Here is an 18,892-nt window from a genome sequence, read left to right as displayed (position 1 = left end):
CTGCTTCATTTTCCTACCTGAACTTGAGATACATGACTGAAACACAGGCACTGGTCTCTTTTAAGCAGTTGTATTAATTTACAACTCTCGCATAACTGAAGAGGCTGAATATTGTTCCCAATAAAGTTTGTTTCCTCTCTTTTGTCCATTTACATAGAATTGTTTTGATCTTGTTCTCACATAATTATGAAAGCTCTTTTGACATTACAGACATCCATTTCTTTTTTATCTCCAATTCTTTTGTTTGCATTTTATTTTAGTTATTATTTTGTGATGAGCTTAAATATTAACATGGTAAAATTTAACAACAGTTTCCTTCTTCTACTGTTTTAATAATTACAATAATTACAAATTACCCTTCTATAGTTGGGAATAATCTATTACATTTCCTCACTTTTTGGTAAGTTGTGTTTTTCAACAAACTTGTCCATTTTGTCTACATTGTCAAATTTATAGGCATGGAGTTGTTCACAATCGTTTCATTTTGAAAAAATGTACATGGAATCTGCAGTCGTGTTCCCTTTTCTCAATTCTGATTTTTTAAAAATTGAAGTGCAATTAACATACACTGTTGCATTACTTTCAAGTGTACAACATATGGATTCTATACATTATTCAAGATTCCTCACGTACAGTGTAGTCGACATACAATATTGTTACAGTATTATTGACTATATTCCCTGTGCTGTACTTTTTCATCTCTGTGACTTATTTTGTAACTGGAAGTTTGTATGTCTTAAACCCCTTTATTTATTTCACCCATACCCCTACCTACCTCCCCTCTGGTAACTACCAATTTGTTGTCTGTATTTAAGGCTCTGCATATTTTGTTTGGCTCTTCATTGGTTTTGTTTTTTATATTCCGTATATAAATGGAATCATATGGTATTTTTCTTTCTCTTAGTTCACTTAGAATAATACCTTCTAGTTCCATCCTTGTTGTTGCAAATGGCCAGATCTTTTTTATGGCTGAGTAATATTCCACTATGTATATATACCACATCCTCTTTATCTATTCATCTATTGACGGACACTTGGGTTGCTTCTGTATCACAGCTATTGTAAATAATGCTGCAATAAGCATAGTGGTGCATATATCTTTTTGAATTAGGGTTTTTATTTGGGTAAATTTTCTTTGGGTAAATATCCATTAGTGGAATTACTAGATCATATGGTATTTCTTTTTTTTTAATTGAAGTATAGTTGACACACAATGAAGTATAGTTGACACACTATGTTTCAGTGTACAACATAGTGATTCAACAAGTTTATACATTATGCTATGCTCACCACAAGTGTAGCTACCATCTGGTGGTATTTCAGTTGTTAATATTTTTGAGGAACCTCCATATTGTTTTCCACAGTGGTTTCACCAATTTATATTACCATCAATAGTGCACGAGGGTTCCCTTTTCTCAGCATCCTCAATAACGCTTGTTACTTATATTTTTGATACTAACCATTCAATTCTGATTTTTGTTACTTGTGTTTTCCTCTTCAGAATTATGGAAGGGGTTTATCAGTTTTATTAATCTTTTCAAAGAACCAACATTTGGCTTTGCTGATTTTCTTTACTGTATAGTTTTTATTTCTCTGATTTCTGCTCTTTATTATTTCCTTCTATTTTGCTTGCTTTGATTTGCTATTGCATTTTCTGCTTTTTAATGATCTGTTTACATTTAGCTCTGTAACATGTGGCGCTAAAATTTTAGCAAAAAGGAATTTAGACAAAGGCCCTTTATACCCACACTAGAAATTCTGTCAATGATAAAATGTGTTGGTCCTTAGGGTGGCCCAGAGATCATTATAAACCTCCTAACAATAAACTATATGCTCCTTGATTAAAAAAAAATAAGAACTTAAAAGAGGTAGACCTGGCATGGCCAGGGGACTCCAGAACCCTGCTGCTACAATCTGGCTGATCATTTTGCCTAGTGGTTTGTGCATATGCTTTACTGGCTGTGAAATATTTTAAATACCATTACCCTGGAGGGCTATCAGAAAAGAAGTATAGGGGAAATCCTGCAGACTTTTGGGTATCCTATGACTCCCAGGACCCTTGTTCCTATGTGTTATGATAGGGGACAGAATTCTACAGAATTAATTTCATGATGGAAAATGTTCCAATTTTTTGGCATTTCTATTAGTGAATAACTTACACAGTAAAGTGCACAAGTGTCAAATGTACTGCTCACTGAATTTTTACATGTGCACCCATGTACTACTATCCAGATAAGGTATAGAACCTTGATTTTTGATGTATGCAAAAGCACAATGATGTAATCCCATTTAAGTTTACAGAGAACCAGACGTTTTATACTGTCAATATTTTAAAACTCAGTAGATTGAAAATGATGGAAATAGTTCATTTAACAAGCATTTCTCATGATCACAATGATTACTTTAAACCAAAAAGAAAAATGAAGAATACCACTGGTAAAGCATCCTCGCTTTCCGCCGTCCCCAACTGTAAAAGGCACGATTGAAAACAGCAGTTTGCCACCTTATGTGAAATGGGGAGATGCTCAATCCATTGTTTTCCAACCAGTCTTCATAAGAATGCTTAAAATACACAGATGACTAGGAGAGAAAAAGTTCCACATCACTCAGTTTTGAAGAACATGTATGATGTTTAAGAAAATCAAAAAGAAGTCTTTTCTACAGGAAAGGAAGATACTGACTGCCCAAATACTTATAATTTTAAAGCTTTATGTTTCTTTTTCAGGATATTAAAGATCTCAGACTAGCTGGTCTGTTGAAGTTAGAGTCTGGCAAAGTATGGCCTATAGGCCAAATGTGGTCTACAGCCTGTTTTTTTTTTGTTTTTTAGTTAATTTCTACGCCCAATGTGGGGCTCAAACTCACAGCCCCTGAAATCAAGAGTTGCATGTTCTATCAACTGAGCCAGCCAAGTGCCCCATACAGCCTGTTTCTTTGTATAGCCTATGCGCTAAGGATAGTTTTTATACTTTTAAGGGGTTATAAAAAAAGACAACAAAAAAACAAGAATATGTATCAGAGAGCCTATGTGGCTCACAAAGGCTAAGATACTTATCATCTGGCCCTTTACAGAAAAAGTTTGTCAAAGTTAGAACAGCGCTGTCCAATAGACATATGTGAGCCACAAATGCAAGCCACATATGTAATTTTAAATTTTCTAGTAGCTGATTTAAAAAAGTAAACAGAAACAGATTAAACATACTTTTTAACTAAAAATATCCAAGATATTATCATTTCAGTATGTAATCTATATAAAAAACCTATTTAAATACTTTACATTTCATTTACTTATTTGTACATAAGTCTTTGAATCCAGTGTGTTACAGCACATTGCAAATTTGGACCAGCCCCATTTCAAATGCTCCATGACCACATGTAGTTAGTGGCTCCCACACTGGACAGCAGAGGTCTAGAAGCCTTGTTATCACAGAAAGAGGTCTTGTGTTATAATCTAAAAAGACCTCCAACCAATCCAACTCAGAGGACAAGTTAGCTGCAATCAGTGCTTTCTATCCTCTTAGCAACCACCCTGAGACCTTAAGCTGCCTTTGATCATGTGGAAGTACAAAACTTGTGTAAAACCAAATTGGTCTTAATAACTTACATTTTTCAGGGTTGATGGGATAGCTGCTTATACACACCCGAACAAGTTTTATCTTTAGGGAAGTTTGAAGTCCTTGAGTAATGTAGGATTTTGGATGATATAAGGTTGTTTTATATATCCTGACAATGACCCCTTTTACCCCTCAGTTACAGTAAATACAGTTAAGTATTTTATCATATTGATGCCCATCCATTTGAGGAATTTGTCTGTAGGATATTTCAGTCCTATCACAATCATAAAAAATGACCTGACTGATATAGGTATCCGTTTGTCTTTGGATCTATAATGTCCTCTGTTCTCAGTCTTCAGGTGAAGTTTTTCAACCTGCTTGTTTTCTGAGGCTTAGAAAAGTAGAGTGACACACCCTTTCAGTAGATGTCTACTGAGGAAATCCTAGAAGAACCAAACGTGGAACAGCAGATCAAGTTAGTAGCAGAGACGCTGAAGGTACAGACTCCTAAAGCCTGAGGTCTCTCCATTGCCCAGACAGTGACTCTGAGTGAGAGTGAGGTCTTTTGCTCAAGGAATAGTACTCTGTTGGGGATCTAGGGGTTGTTACTGAAATTAAAGTAACCTCATCACCTCACACACTTGACCAGAGACTGGAGAGGTTTGAAAAGTTCTTATTTTGGATTAAAAAAAAATTTTTTTTAAGTTTATTTATTTTGAAAGAGAGAGAGAGAGAGAGAGAGAGCAAGCACAAAGGAGGGGCAGAAAGGGGGAGAGAGAATCCCAAGCAGGCTCCACGCCGTCAGCACAGAGTCTGATGCAGGGCTTGAACTCATGAACTGTGAGATTATGACCTGAGCTGAAACCAAGAGTCTGATGCTTAACTGACTGAGCCACCCAGATGCCCTTTATTTTGGATTTTTGTCACATATGCAACATGAGGAAATGATGTGGCTTTGTTTTTTCTAGACAATAAAATCACTGTTCAAGGAAGCAGTGGCCTGTACTGCTTATGATAGGCTAAAAACTATGCCAAGTACCTGCAGAGGAAGCACCAAAGGATCTGGTAAAGATTCAGATTTTGATTCTGTAGGTCAGGGAGAGGGCTGAGATTGTACATTTCTGAAGAGCTCCCTGATGACGCAAGAGCTGCTGGTTCTTGAATTTCAGGTGAAGTAGCAAACCTTTACGTGTGTGAGCTAATGTAATCCTTTCTACTATCTCAGAAGATCCTTACTTTTTGAAAATGAAGAAACCCAGGCACAGAGAGTAATTTGGCCAAGGCACAAAGGCTGGGAAGTGGCTGAACTCAGCCATTGTTCTAAAGACTCTATAATCTCCTCACTTTGCAAGTTTAAATGTAACAAAAAAGCACAAGTATCATTTCATTTTACTGTTACACGTAAAGCACACAATACTAAATTATAATATTCTATTTAAAACGGTATTCATAACATGAAGGTTTTATTAAACATTTGAGAACGGTATTGTGGAATAAACTCTGTATAATGACTTTACCTCCCCGCCCCACCTCCCCCATTCAATTCCAAAGGTTGCTAGAAGCATGTGGTCAGACAATTGTGCAGAATTTTTGCTACCCTTCCCAAATAACTCGAGTGGACCGTACACCCAGGGCGTATGTGTGGGGTGGGTACAGGGTGCAGATTAGAAGTGGAGTAGTCAGAAACTAGCTATCTAAATCCTGTTACCTGATGATGCTACTTTGAAGTAGGGTCCATAGACTAACAGCATTGGTAGCACATGGGAACTGATTACAAACGCGGAATCACAGGCCCCGCCCCAAGCCTGATTAATCAGAATTCGAATTTAAACAGGAACTCTAGATGATTGTATGCACTTTAAAGTTTGAGACTACAGGTTTAAATGACAACTTGATTTAGATTCATTCCAGTACTAGAGTCTTTGGAGGGTCGTGGCCTTAAAGACAATGAGGGAAAACAATGCCTTTCCTAAGCGACTTTTTATTTTCCTCCCAGGTGCACTGCCGCGGGGTGTGGTATCCGCCCGGCCCCCCCAAACCCACTACTGGCGCCTCCCGGGCAGGAGGCCCCGAAAGCAGCGGGGCCTGCACTGCCCCGCAATGCGACTGCGGTAGCTGTGCAGACCGCCACACCCCTGCCTGGGCCCCGTGGTGTTTTATTTACTCCACGAGGCCGGGGCGCCACGCGGAAAGGCGCACGTGGGTATCGGCCGCGCGGCTTCCAGCCCGGGAGGCGCGAGGCAGGGGAAGAGAAAAGGCCTCGGGCCTTGCGCCTCAGCCCTGGACACCGCGGGCTTCGGCTTTAGGCCCGAGGCCCTCACCTTCAGCACCAAGTCGGTCAGGTAGACGGCAGTCCAGCCGCCCACCACCACTACCACCAGCGACACCGGAATCATGGCAGTGGCGGAGGCAGCGTAGGGAAGGCGAGCCCCGGCGTCTTCCTCCCTGGGAGCTGCAACCAGCTGAAAGCTCGGCGCCTACAGCCCCAGCATCCGCGCAGGAACCAAGCTGCCACCGGTTCCTTTCTTGCGGTGGTGCCGTTTCCCTCCGGACGCTTTCGAATAGCACACACAGACGGACTTGTACGCACCGGAAAAGGGCGCGGGGGCTTATTTTCATGGGACACTGGGGCGCTGAGGTCTGGGTGTTTGCTGGGCTCCTGCTGCCAGCCGTCTGGCGATTTCTTAGGCTTTGGCCCTCCCTGCTGTTGGCTCTCTATACTCTCTGGTTCTGGCCTTGGGTTTGCCATTCCTTTTTTTTTTTTTTTTTTTTTTTTTCCCAAATGGAATAGGATTTCTGACAAAATTATTAATCGATACAAAGGACATTTTATGATGATAAAAAGTCAATCATTCAAGAATATCTAAGAATTATAAATGTATATTTACTTAACAAGCATGTGAGGCAGAAATCAACAGAACTGAAGAACAGACAATTCAAAAATAATATTTTGAGACATCAATACTTCATTTTTAATAATACAGCAATAATTAAAACCATAATTAGAAGATTAGGGAAATAGAAAACTTGAACAACACTGTAAACCAACTATATCTAATAGATATATTTAGATCACTATGTTCAACAACAGAATACACATTCTTCTTAAGTGCACATGAAACATTCTCTAAGACAACATGTTGAGCCATAAAATAATTCTCAATTATTTAAAGAGACTGAAGGAGTACAAAGTATATTATCTGACCACAATCTAAATTTAGAAATCAATAATAGAAGAAAACTTGGTAAATCCACAAATATGTGGAAATTAAACAATACATTTTTAAATAACGGACTAAGAAAAATAATAACAAGGGAAAGTGGAAAATTTCTTGGGATAAAGGAAACAAATGCCATTCCTTTTAAGCTAGTGAGAGGTTGGGGTCATCTGAAGTAATAATCATCTTCGCCTCTTAAACCCTGTCCTAGGTATCCAGATTTAAGTTAATTGTGTTTCTTCTATTTTTTAAAATTGAAGTGTAATTTACATATAGCTAAACCATAATGCAGGTCTCAACTGTCCATTTCTATTAGTTTTGATAACTATTTATCTGTCTATCCTAATCAACACAGAGAACATTTTCATCTCAGAAATTTCCTTCGTGTCCCTTCCGAGTCAGTACTTGCCCCCTTACCCCCGTTCTAATTTATTTAAACTTTATGTAACTAGAGGCATACAATCAGTATACAATTTGGTGTTTGGCTTATTTAGCTCAACGTAGTATTTTTGAGATTCATCCATGTTGATTAGATTAGGTTCATTTAGCAACCCCTTCCATAATATAATTTGAGATTGGTGCTATGTTTTAAAAATTGGAGCTCTGAATATTTGCACAGATTTTTATGCCTATCTATATATGATTATATATTGACCTAGAGTAGTGGTGCTGAGCCTTTGACTGTATAAAAGGATCATCGCAGGGCTTTTAAAATTTCAGATGCCTTTTTGCAGCCTAGACTAATTGAATCAATCTCAGAGTGGGACCCAAGGGTCAGTATTTTTTTAAGCTCCTTAGGTCATTCCACTGTGCAGGCAAGATTGAGAATCACTGAACTGGATGACTTCTAATGGGAAGGAAAACTCATAGAGTGTTTTTCTGCATTCTCTCTTAATGTTCATGTCTTTGTAAGTTAACTTTTCTGGAAAAGCATCATTAGCAATAATAATACCAGTACTAGTATCGAGAACATAATAGTATTTAATAACAAGTATCCCAAATAAAAATGGACTCTCAACAGCCCCCAAAGAAAAAAAAATGGTAGTATAATACTAGAAAGCTGTATTACAGATATTGCTACTAATTTGTCTTATTTTTCTATCCTTTTCCTAAAGTTTTAATGATTTAACACCATGTCCTAGCTTCAAGAGATCTTATGACTCAGTTTTACATTTCTTTGCATATATGTATGGATATGTGTTGTTACAAAATATTTCAACTTATTTTGGACATAACTGGGTGTAAATTATGAAAGTTTATATTCAAGCACTCTGTGACCACACAGTTTTCCATGTACAGGTGCCCTGACAGTCTTAGTGCAGTTTTAGGTTTTGATAATTTCAGAAGTATAATTGCTGTAAACTTGTAAAAACCATCACTTGAAAGTTTATTTAAATTTCTTTTACATTTATTTCATTTTGTGAATTTTGAATAACTTTAAATTTCAAGTTCTTTAGTCTATCAACTGAAGATAACAAACATTGAAACAAAAAATTGAAATACATTTATTCTTCAAAAATTCCCAAGACTAAAGCATGAAAGAAATTTAGGTATTTTTACTTTCAAATGATGTTTTAAGTTTGTAGAATTAGTAATTCTGAAGTTATTAATGCTTAAAACTACACAAAGACTGTAGGTAGGCTGTTGTGTTTGAGCTGACCTTTGTTCATTCTTACATAATGACTGTAGTTTTTAACACTGTTCTTCCCTTGGAAGAGAATATTAATTTAAGATCTCTTTGTGAGGCTGAAGCCTTGTCTAGGCTCCTTGCTGGGACAAGTACCGGCTACTGTGTGGCCATCTGATTACCCAAAATATGTTGGAAATGAGTTGATTGTGTTTTTCTGTTCCCACCCTAAAAATTTACTTATTCAGCTGACTTGGTGTTCTCAACAGGGACCCAGCAGTCAAAACAAAACATTGAATTGACTCCTGCTGGTTTCTGGAACTTATCAGTAGTGGAAGCCAGCTGGTGGCAGCTGAAGAGACCAGCTAGAGGATGCAAGATGGAGGCTAAAAACTGCCTGAATTCCATAAGATCAAGGTATTTTTTTCCTTCAAATAAATTTGTGACATAATTTACAGATCATTTTGGGTTTCTTTCAGTTATGTATGTATGTATGTATGTATGTGTGTGTGTATATATTTAAGGAAGCTCTACAGCTAATGTGGTGTTTCGGCTCACAACTCCAATATCGAGTCACATGCTCTACTAACTGAGCCAGCCAGAGGCCCCTGTCAGGTAACAATTTTAAATAAAGGACACAGAGCCAAACTTTTATTCATACAATTTTAATTTATTATATTATTTTTAGAGGGGGCACTAGATTTTTATTTTGGCTGAATGCAAAATAGCCTCAAATTAAAAATCAATATTTGGCTGAAGCAAAATATATAATCATATAATGAACTTCTCAGATACCAGAATCATCATGAAATATAGCATTAGATATTAATTTACAAATATTATTATAAATTTATTATTAAAAACATTAGTATTCAGATTTTTAAATAAAGTTTGACGTTTTATGCTGGAATTAAAAAAAATTTTAATGCCTATTTATTTTTGAGAGAGAGAGAGAGAGAGAGAGCATGAGAAGGGAGGGGCAGGGAAAGGGAGACACAGAATCCAATGCAGCTCCAAGCTCTGAGCTGCCAGCACAGAGCCTGATGCAGGACTGGAACCCATGGACCGTGAGATCATGACCTGAGCCGAAGTCGGACTCTTAACCGACTGAGCCACCCAGGCACCCTGGAATATTTATTTATTTATTAAAAATTTTTTTTTAATGTTTATTTATTTTTGAGACAGAGAGAGACAGAGCATGAGCGGAGCAGGGGTAGAAAGAGAGGGAGACACAGAATCTAAAGCAGACTCCAGGCTCTGAGCTGTCAGCACAGAGCCCGATGTGGGGCTCGAACTCAGGAGCTGTGAGATCATGACCTGAGCCACCCAGGCGCCCCAATGGAATATTTATTTCTTATCAGTGTGAGCTGATAGTTTGCTTCTCAGGTCATTACACTGTGCATTTATGACACTAAATTATACTAGTCAGAATGAGCTAGGTTATCATGCTTGGGTAACAAATTTCAAAATCCCAGGGGCTAAAAACAACAAAGAACTATTTTTTGTTTGTGCTATGTATCCATCATGGGCTGGCGCGCTGATGGATACTCCATCATTTTATCATGCTCACATCTCACAATGAGCTTCAGAGTTCACTACAACAGAGAAAGAGAAGACTAGAGTAGCTACCCCTGGCAGTGAAGTGCTACAGCCCAGAGGTGCACACATTACTTCCACTCATGTTTCATTAGCCAAAAGTAGTCAAATAGTTGTGCTTAATGTAAAGGGTAGAGGGAGTGTAATCACCTGGAAGGAGAGAAGGATACCTGGAAATAAACAGTAGCATTATCTACCACGGAAGTAGATATTCACTTTCACCTATGGAGGGTATAATGGCACATAATGTTTGCCTAGTGCTGCCATTATGGGGTACTGCTAGTATTGATGCGGCCACACAATTTATTAAGCCTTCCCTTTCTCTTTAATAGGAACCAACTAAGGCAAAGACTTCTTCATTTTATTTTTTTTATTTTTTTTTTTTATTTTTTTTTTTTATTTTATTTTTTTTAATTTTTATTTTTGGGACAGAGAGAGACAGAGCATGAACGGGGGAGGGGCAGAGAGAGAGGGAGACACAGAATCGGAAGCAGGCTCCAGGCTCCGAGCCGTCAGCCCAGAGCCTGACGCGGGGCTCGAACTCACGGACCGTGAGATCGTGACCTGGCTGAAGTCGGACGCTTAACCGACTGCGCCACCCAGGCGCCCCAAGACTTCTTCATTTTAAATCTTAGTCTTGGTATGGTTCCTGAAGGTGGTGCAGTTTGGTTGAAGCAGTCCCACAAGTGGAAGTTTCTAGTACCAGTTGAAGAAAATATTTTATGAATCTATTCTGAAAGTGCTGCCTTCACTTATGTTTTATTCCTAATATATGTAGATTTTTTGCCAGCAATTGCTGCTTTACAGTCATGTAAATAATGTTTGTCCTTATAAACCTTGGCTCTAAAAATGTGCAAATAGAGCAATATAATTGGCTTTCAAGAAACCAGTCATCTAGGTTTTTCCATCTGCATTTCATTTTCATTTCATGTACATGAGTGTCTGCATCTTTCTGGAGTGAGAAGAGAATCTTTTCAGCAGCTATCATGTAAGAAGTACTTGTACTCTGAAAGCATCAGTTTGGTTACTTCTTCCTCAGGTTCCAGCAAGCAAAGTACTTTCTCGGCAAGCAGTTTTAATAAGATATATTGTTTCCATCTAAAAAGCATATTAGTTTGGTTTTGTTCAGGATGGCTTTTAAACATGTAGTGGCTGCTATTCCATGTTGTTTCAACATCTTGTCAAATGTATGACAAGGCAATTCCAAAGTCTTTGGACATCGTGTACTTTTGTCTTTGACTGAAGTATGAGGAAGTGGCTCACTATCCTTCTGCTTATAGACAGTGATAACTGCTTTCTGATTATAGCACTAAAGTGTGATTGAACAAAACATTGTATACTTCTGATTCCTAAATCACTTTCAGCCTTTAGCATGTCTGTTCTATTAATAATAGTTGGCACATTGTAAAACTGATTTTCCATCCTATAAGTAGCTCTTCAGTCAGAATGTATTGTGTTGATAGCTGCGTGAGGCCTCAGCAGTCTCTGAACGACCGAACAGCAGCAGAGTTTAATTCATTATTAAACTATCATTTCATCAGACTTAAATATGACCTGTAGTTGTTTCTGCATATCCAAACGTCTCATGTCCTAGATAAAGTAGCACATTTAACAGTATCATGGCCTTTCCATCTACAGCAGAATACTACTCGAGGACTTTTTTGAGAACACATTTTTTAGAAGGAACTTAAAAACTAGCATTTATAGATTCAGCAAATACAAAAAAATCCTTCATCTTCAACTACTGAAAATAGTTTATAGTATCTAGTAGGAGATGTCAAATTATGGCCTAAGGCTCAAATCTAGCCCACTGCCAGTTTTGTAAATAAAGTTTTATTGGAACACAGCCATCCTCCTCTGTTTGTGTATTATCCCTGGTAGTTTTGCACCACAACAGAGTTGAATAGTTGTGACAGACACCTAATGGCCTGCAAAGCCTAAAATGTTACCTGGTCCTTAAAAGAAAAAGCATGCTGACCTATGGTCTATAGTAATATTGTCAATAAGATTTTTCTTTTACTTTTAGCTTCCCTAAGCATAGAACTATAAGGAATTCTCTTCCTAAAGCTTTCTCAAGAAGCCTATTATTTTGAAATTTAATAAGTGGCAATAAAATGTGGTTTTGAGATCTCATTTTGCTTTAATACTTTCTTTATTCTTCATATACTTTATATTATTTTTATATATAAATTGAAGATGATTTATCAAGGATGCTGTTGAACATGACTTTGGAATTTTTCCTACTTGTGAAATTTTGAAGTGGCAAACTGATTTCCTGCAAGATGTGAAGAATTGCTTAGTGACGCTTTTTTCTTGTAAGGCTTGTAACCTAAGTGGACGTGAAGAACAAAAAATTAAATACAGTTGTTAGAGTTTTAGAGTTTGTTGCCACAGCATAACCTAGCAAAAGCCAAGCAATGTAGATTCTTAACTGGTTTTCTACATAAGCTTAATAGTTTTAAAAATTATAATTATCACAGCATTTTACTCTTCAGTAATGGGTATACATTTGTTAATCAAGTGATGGATTTAACCTTAGAAAATACATAAAAAATCTTTTCACCTCAAGTTATTTTAGAATCTGTGTATGTTTGAAAGTGAATATTGGGGTGCCTGGGTGGCTAAGTTGGTTAAGTGTCCGGCTTTGGTTCAGGTCATGATCTCATAGTTCGTGGGTTCAAGCCCCACATCAGGCTCTGTGCTGAGAGCTCAGAGCCTGGAGCCTACTTTGGATTCTGTGTCTCCCTCTCTCTCTGCCCCTGCCCCATTCACGCTTTGTCTCTCAAAAATAAACGTTAAAAATTTTTGTTTAAATAAATAAAAAAGAAAGTGAATATTTTCAATACATTCAAGTGACACACCTTATTCATATTATTGACATTGTTTCACAAATTATATATGATGATATCTACTCCATCATATGATCACTGGTTGTGCAAATTTTTAGAGGTTCCAGAAATGATGTTGAAGTAGGCATTTGGCCATATAGGGGAGGAAAAATAATTTTCCCTACCCTTCTAGGTGCTTGGCTAAGAGCCCCGCCCCCCCCCCCCCAAATAAAAGATTAACAGGAGAAAAGCAAACAGAAGTTTAATAATGTGTATACCTCCTATATACATGGGAAAGATCCAGGAAAACTGAGTAACTCCTTGAAATGGCCCAGGCTATCACTTTATTTATTTTTATTTTTTGCTATTTTTGTTATTTATTTATGACAAACATCTCACACCCACGATCCTCTCCAGTCAGAAGTTGTTTGAAATGATGCTGGTGGCCTTGGCTAGTCTGCAGCTGAACCAGGCTACCATTTTAAATATCATCTTCAGCTAAAGATAAAAGATGTTGGTGGGGGGAGCCAGTTATGGGAGGTTACCAGGAAAAGCACAATAAACAAGGGTAAGGTTGTTAAGCAGATTTAAGTTGTTGCCTTCTGCACTGATAAGAGTTTCTAAAGATTGAGAATCATCCTCCTCTTCCTGGTACAGAGAGGGAGACAACCCTACAAATGGAGATTTGCCTTGTAACTGTTTCTTTCAAAGGGTAACTTCTGTTCAGTTTCAGAGCTTCTCCTGTATCTGCTGCTTCTTAAAAAATAGTTTAAAATAATCAATATGCTGAAGAAATATATTCTGGAGTGTTATCTTTTGCTGCACTTCAGCCTTTTGGACTTCTAAAGGCAAGTCCCAGGGGGAAACAACATCCCAAACCCCAAGTTTCAAAGTTTAAACAAACTTCAGTGCATCCCTGTTATTTAACTCAGCAGGCTGTAAGAGTAATCTCTTACTGCTTGTCTGAAAATATCTTGATTTCCCTCTTGGTTTAGATTATAGTTTCATAGGGCATATAATTCTAGTTTCAAACTTGTTTTCATTCAGCATTTTGAGAATGTTACTTATTTTCTGGTTTCCATTGTTGCTGTTGAGAAGTCTGGCATCACTTTGTCTCTTGTTCTAGGTAGTCTGTCTTCCTTCTAGTGTTCCACTTTGGCGTGTCTAGATGCGCATTTCTTTTTATTTAACTTGCTTGCCATTTGTTAGCATATCGGTCAGAGTCCAGGCAGGAAAACAGAAACCATCCTAGGTACTTCAAAAGAGAGAGGATTTTATAAGGGAATTGGCTACATATATAGTGGAAGGTTGAAAGCGGAACAAAGGTGAAGTAGCTGGGAGATTAGAAAGCATAAAGTACCTAGCCTATCCCTAGGGTTCAAGGCACCAAAGGGAGGAGGTTATGCTACCAGAACCTTGGGGGGTGGGGGAGGGATCCACCATCCCATGAATGGTTGGGCTGGATGGTTGGAGGAAATATGGCTAAGGGCTTGTGGCCAGAAGGAGAAAAAGGAAGAGAGCAAGTATGAGAAAAACTTCTGCTATTACCCTCTTCCTACTTATGATTAGGTACCAGTGCCTCTTATTGGTAGAATCCAGGAGGAAGCCACCTGCTAAAGGAGCCTGGAAAAGCATTTTATAAACACCCAATCCCAGTGCTACTTTGCCAGGGATAGAAGGATGAATGTGGAGCTGAAGGCTAGGTAGGTACCCAGCACTATTCAGCTTGTTGAATTTTAGGATTTGTCATCTTTATCAAACATGGCAAATTCTTAGCTATTCTTACTTTGAATGTTCTTTTTACCTTGCTTTCCCCCCCATGTTGAAAGTCCCATTAGATGTAATTGCTTTTTATCCTCCATGTCTTTTCCCCTCTCTTTAATATTTCCCATGTCTTTATCTTCCTGCATTCTGAGTAGTTTCTTGAAATCCATCTTGCAGTTCATTTTTTAAAAAAGTTTATTTATTTATTTTGAGAGAGAGAAAATGCACTCCAACAGGGGAGGGGCAGAGAGAGAGAGGGAGAGATTGAGAATCCCAAGCAGGCTCCATGCTGTCAGCCCAGAGCCTGACGTGGCACTAGAACCCATGAACCGTGAGATCATGACCTGAGCTGAAGTCAAGAGTCGGACGCTCAACTGACTGAGCCACCCAGATGCCCCTCAGTTCATTATTTCTTACTTCAGTTGTGTTTAATCTGTTGTTCTGACCAGTCTATTGATTTTACAATTTTAATTATTTTATTTTCAATTTCTAGAAATTATATTTGTTTTTGTTTCAAATCTGGTTTGCTTTTTTAACTTTCTCTTCCTTAGCTATATTTTCAATTCTACATATTAAACATGTTTATTATATATTGTGTATCTGATGATTCCAGTAGCTATAACATTGGCAGTTCTGATCCTCTGTGTCTGCTAATTATTGCTCATGGTAGTGTGTTTTTTTTCTCCTTTTTTATTGCAAACTCCTATTTGTTGTAATTCTATCTGGTGGAAGTAATTAATACCTCAGCTTAACGTAAGTTCCTCCAGAGGGGATTGACATTTACTTTTGCCAAGTACCTAAGAGCCCCACTAACCTGATGGTTTACTTAAATCCAAATCATTAATGTACAGCTTTTTAAGGTCCCAGTTAGGTGGATTAGAAGTGTGATGTCCAGTTGTGGTAGGCTGCTTCTGAAATGGCTCCCAGTGATCATTGCCTCTTGGTAATCATGCCTTGTGTAATCCTCCCTTTGTGTGTGGGCTAGGACTAGTGATATGCTTCTGATAAATAGAAGACTGCAAAAATGAGGGGTCATAAAAGACCATGACTTCCATCTTCCTTATTCTCTCTCTCTCTCTCTCTCTCTCTCTCAGGCTCTTCTCACCTGCTTATTCTAATGAGGCAAGCTATTGTGTTACAGGCTATCCTGTTGAGAGGCAAGGAACTGGGGGCAGCTTCTGGTCAACGGCTAGTGAGGAACTGAGGCCTTTAGACCAACAGCCTGAAGAAACTGAATATTATCCACAAGTGCATGAGTGAGTTTGGAAGCAGATTCTTCCCCTGCTGAGCCTTGAGATGACTGCCATTCACCTAATGACTTGACTGCCTTCTTGTGAGAGACCCTGAGCAAGAGGACCCAGCTAAGTTGCACCCAGATTCCTGACCCACAGAAACTGTGAGATCATAAATGTTGTTTCAGGCCACTAAATTTTAGAGTTATTTGTTATCCAGTAGTAGATAAGTATTACACCAATCACAAGCAGTAATAGTCCTACTCTACTCTGTACAGGTTGAGCCAAATCTGTGTAACTATTTCCCATCATGGCCATGATTCCTTAAGAGGATACTGGAACACACCAGAAAGTACCCAAAGGAAGACTGTTGGAAAATGTGTCTGGAAAATATGTTATATGAACAACAGGTGAATGAATTAGGGAAGTTGTACCTAAAAAATTTATCTATTATGATTTTTCACATTTTAAAAAAAGATGGTGGGAAAGAAGTCTAATCTAGGAGCAATAGGAATTATCAAGACTTATAGGCTCCAAAGCTTGGAGGCCAGTTTGTAATCAGAAAATTCCATGAGAGAGGTGCCTGGGTGGTTCAGTTGGTTAACCATCCTACTTTGGATCAGGTCATGATCTCATCATTCATGGGTTTGAGTCCCCCATCAGGCTCTGTGCTGACAGCTTAGAGCCTGGAGCCTGCTTTGGATTCTGTGTCTCCCTCTCTCTCTGCTCCTCCCCCATTCATGCTCTGTCTCTCTCTCTCTCTCAAGAATAAACATTAAAAAAATTTAAGAAAAAAAATTTCACGAGAGATTTTTTTTCTCCTCCATCTATAGAGAAGGCCGAAGTTTCTTCTTCAAGGTAACACTCTGGGGATGATTGGTCATGTCTAGTTCACTCACTGAGGCCCAGTTTCCACATCTCTGGGCATTATCTTCTGTCTCTACTGAAGGTCCATTAAAATAGCTAAGGTCAGCAGATGACATCAGGGCAGCTGCCAGTTTTAGAGCTTAGCCCCCTCACTGAATTTACCTTTTATCATCCTGAATTTTTTTTTTAAAGATTTTATTTTGAAGTAATCTCTATGTCCAACGTGGGGCTTGAACTCAAGACCCCTAGATCAAGAGTTGCATGCTCTTCTGACTGAGCCAGCCAGGTGCCCCTCATCTTGAATTTTTTTTAAACCTCTGAGGATTTCACTTACTTTCCACTACCTCAACCATGCATTTATTAAATATTTAAAAGACTTTTCTAACCTTTCATGTATTTTTGTCCTAGGAACATTTTCAGGATAGCTAATATGCCATATTACTGGAATTGGAAGTCCCTACAGACCTTTTTAAAAACTGTGGCAAAATATACATAACATAAAAATTACAGTGTCAACCATTTTAAATTCTTTTTTTAAAATTTTACTTATTTTGAGAGAGAGAGCATCCAAGCAGGTGCCACAATGTCAACACAGAGCCTGATGTGGGGCTCGAACTAATGAACTGTGAGACCATGACCTGAACTGAAAACAAGAGTCGGCCACTTAACCGACTGAGTCACCCAGGCATCCCTGTTTCAAGCACTTTAAAGTGTACAATTCAGTGGCATTAACTGTAGTCACAATGGTATATAACCATCATCACTATTTCTAGAACTTTTTCATCATTGCAAATAGAAACTCTGAAACCATTAAATAATAGCTTCTTATTCTCCACTCCTCTCAGCCCCTGGTAGCCTCCTATGGGCCTTTTCTAAAGGGATAAGTTACTGCAGATCTTTAAGAATATATCTGCTGAACCTCAGGTATTCTCAGATCCTAGGGTGAGAAAAAAAATGGTCAGAGACTATAAATTTAACATTGGCGAGTTACACCAGGGAAGTGCTATTGATTATTTCTGTCCTCTGTGCCCATGATCAGTTCCTTTTAAAGTTGACATGTGCTGCCAATATTCATATTTTAGGAATTTGCAATTTAGCTTTTCTGCCATTCTCCAGAAGCCCTGCTGTTTCCCAATTTCAGCTTTATAATCTTCAGCAAAAAACATGCTGCATGGAATTCCTCGTATAGGCTAGTAGATACTGCTAAGAGCAAGGTCAAAGCTTACTGCATTTTAAGTGAAGAGTCTGTTATTTGTATGGGTATACACTCTCATTAAAGAGTAATAATTACTCAGTGGTACCATTTCCCTAGGAAAGTTTAATTAACTTCATAACTAAGAGTGTGTGAGAAGATGAGATACATGACTGGCTGAGCATTCTCTACTTCTCTCTCCATAGCTATCTAGCAAAGAGAATTTTATCTTTGCTCTCCTGTTTGAGATCTTTCAGGATGCAGAATTGGGAGAGCAAGATAGACTTAGAAAGAGATGGACCTGAGAGGTGGTGCTGAGCAAGAAGAAAAGATTTAGTGAAAAGCCAAGTTAAACCTGGGATTAAGGTTGAAAGAAGGGAGACAGAAAGGAAAAACTGTGCTGGATGTCAGAGAGAGTTTGGGAGTCTGGTTAGTGAACTGGAGAGCAGAGGAAAGCTGACTCTTAGCGCTATTTCTATAGTTATGATTCAGATCCCCTTTAATATTCTTCTTTAATTTCATGTTTTTCCTTTATTTTGAGATGTTACTCATGTATAGTCAAGTGCACAAATCTTAAGGATCGAGCTTGATGACTTTTTACATATGTCTACTATCATGAAGCTCAAGATAAAGAACATCCCACATGTCTTCCTCATCCCCTTCCCAGTCCACTCCCTAAGAAGTTATCACTCTTCTAAGTTTCTTCTATCACCACACATTAGTTTTTGTGTGTTTTCTTAACTTCATAAAAATGGAATCATATATACTCTTTCTTGTATGCTTTATTTCACTCAGCATTACATCTTTAAGACATCAATATTGTTGCAAGTGACAAAAGCAGGTTATTTTTTAATTTTTATTATTTTTAAAATTTTTTAAATCTTTATTTATTTTTGAGAGAGAGAGAGACAGAGTGCGAGTGGGGGAGGAACAGAGAGAGATGGAGGCACAGAATCCAAAGCAGGCTCCAGGCTCTGAGATGTCAGCCCAGAGCCCGATGCTGGGCTCTAACTC

General features: G+C 38.2%; 1 protein-coding gene across 15 annotated transcripts in view; it reads right to left on the bottom strand.

The window, feature by feature from the left end:
- The window catches only part of MBTPS2 (membrane bound transcription factor peptidase, site 2), a 100,947-nt gene extending 94,868 nt beyond the window's left edge, over nucleotides 1–6,079 (bottom strand). For all 15 annotated transcript variants that reach the window (XM_058713746.1, XM_058713745.1, XM_058713734.1 and 12 more), the window contains exons 1-2: nucleotides 5,876–6,079; nucleotides 2,432–2,580 (exon numbers count right to left, since the gene is read on the bottom strand). In XM_058713746.1, the coding sequence (XP_058569729.1) occupies nucleotides 2,432–2,580; nucleotides 5,876–5,950 (224 nt within the window). In that variant the 5' untranslated portion in view covers nucleotides 5,951–6,079. The remainder of the gene's footprint in view (nucleotides 1–2,431; nucleotides 2,581–5,875) is intronic.
- Between the last annotated feature and the right edge of the window lie 12,813 nt (nucleotides 6,080–18,892).

The sequence above is a fragment of the Neofelis nebulosa genome, chromosome X (genome assembly GCF_028018385.1).
Source record: "Neofelis nebulosa isolate mNeoNeb1 chromosome X, mNeoNeb1.pri, whole genome shotgun sequence".
In the NCBI taxonomy this organism is placed as follows: domain Eukaryota; kingdom Metazoa; phylum Chordata; class Mammalia; order Carnivora; family Felidae; genus Neofelis; species Neofelis nebulosa.
This window is presented reverse-complemented; position numbering and strand designations above follow the sequence as displayed.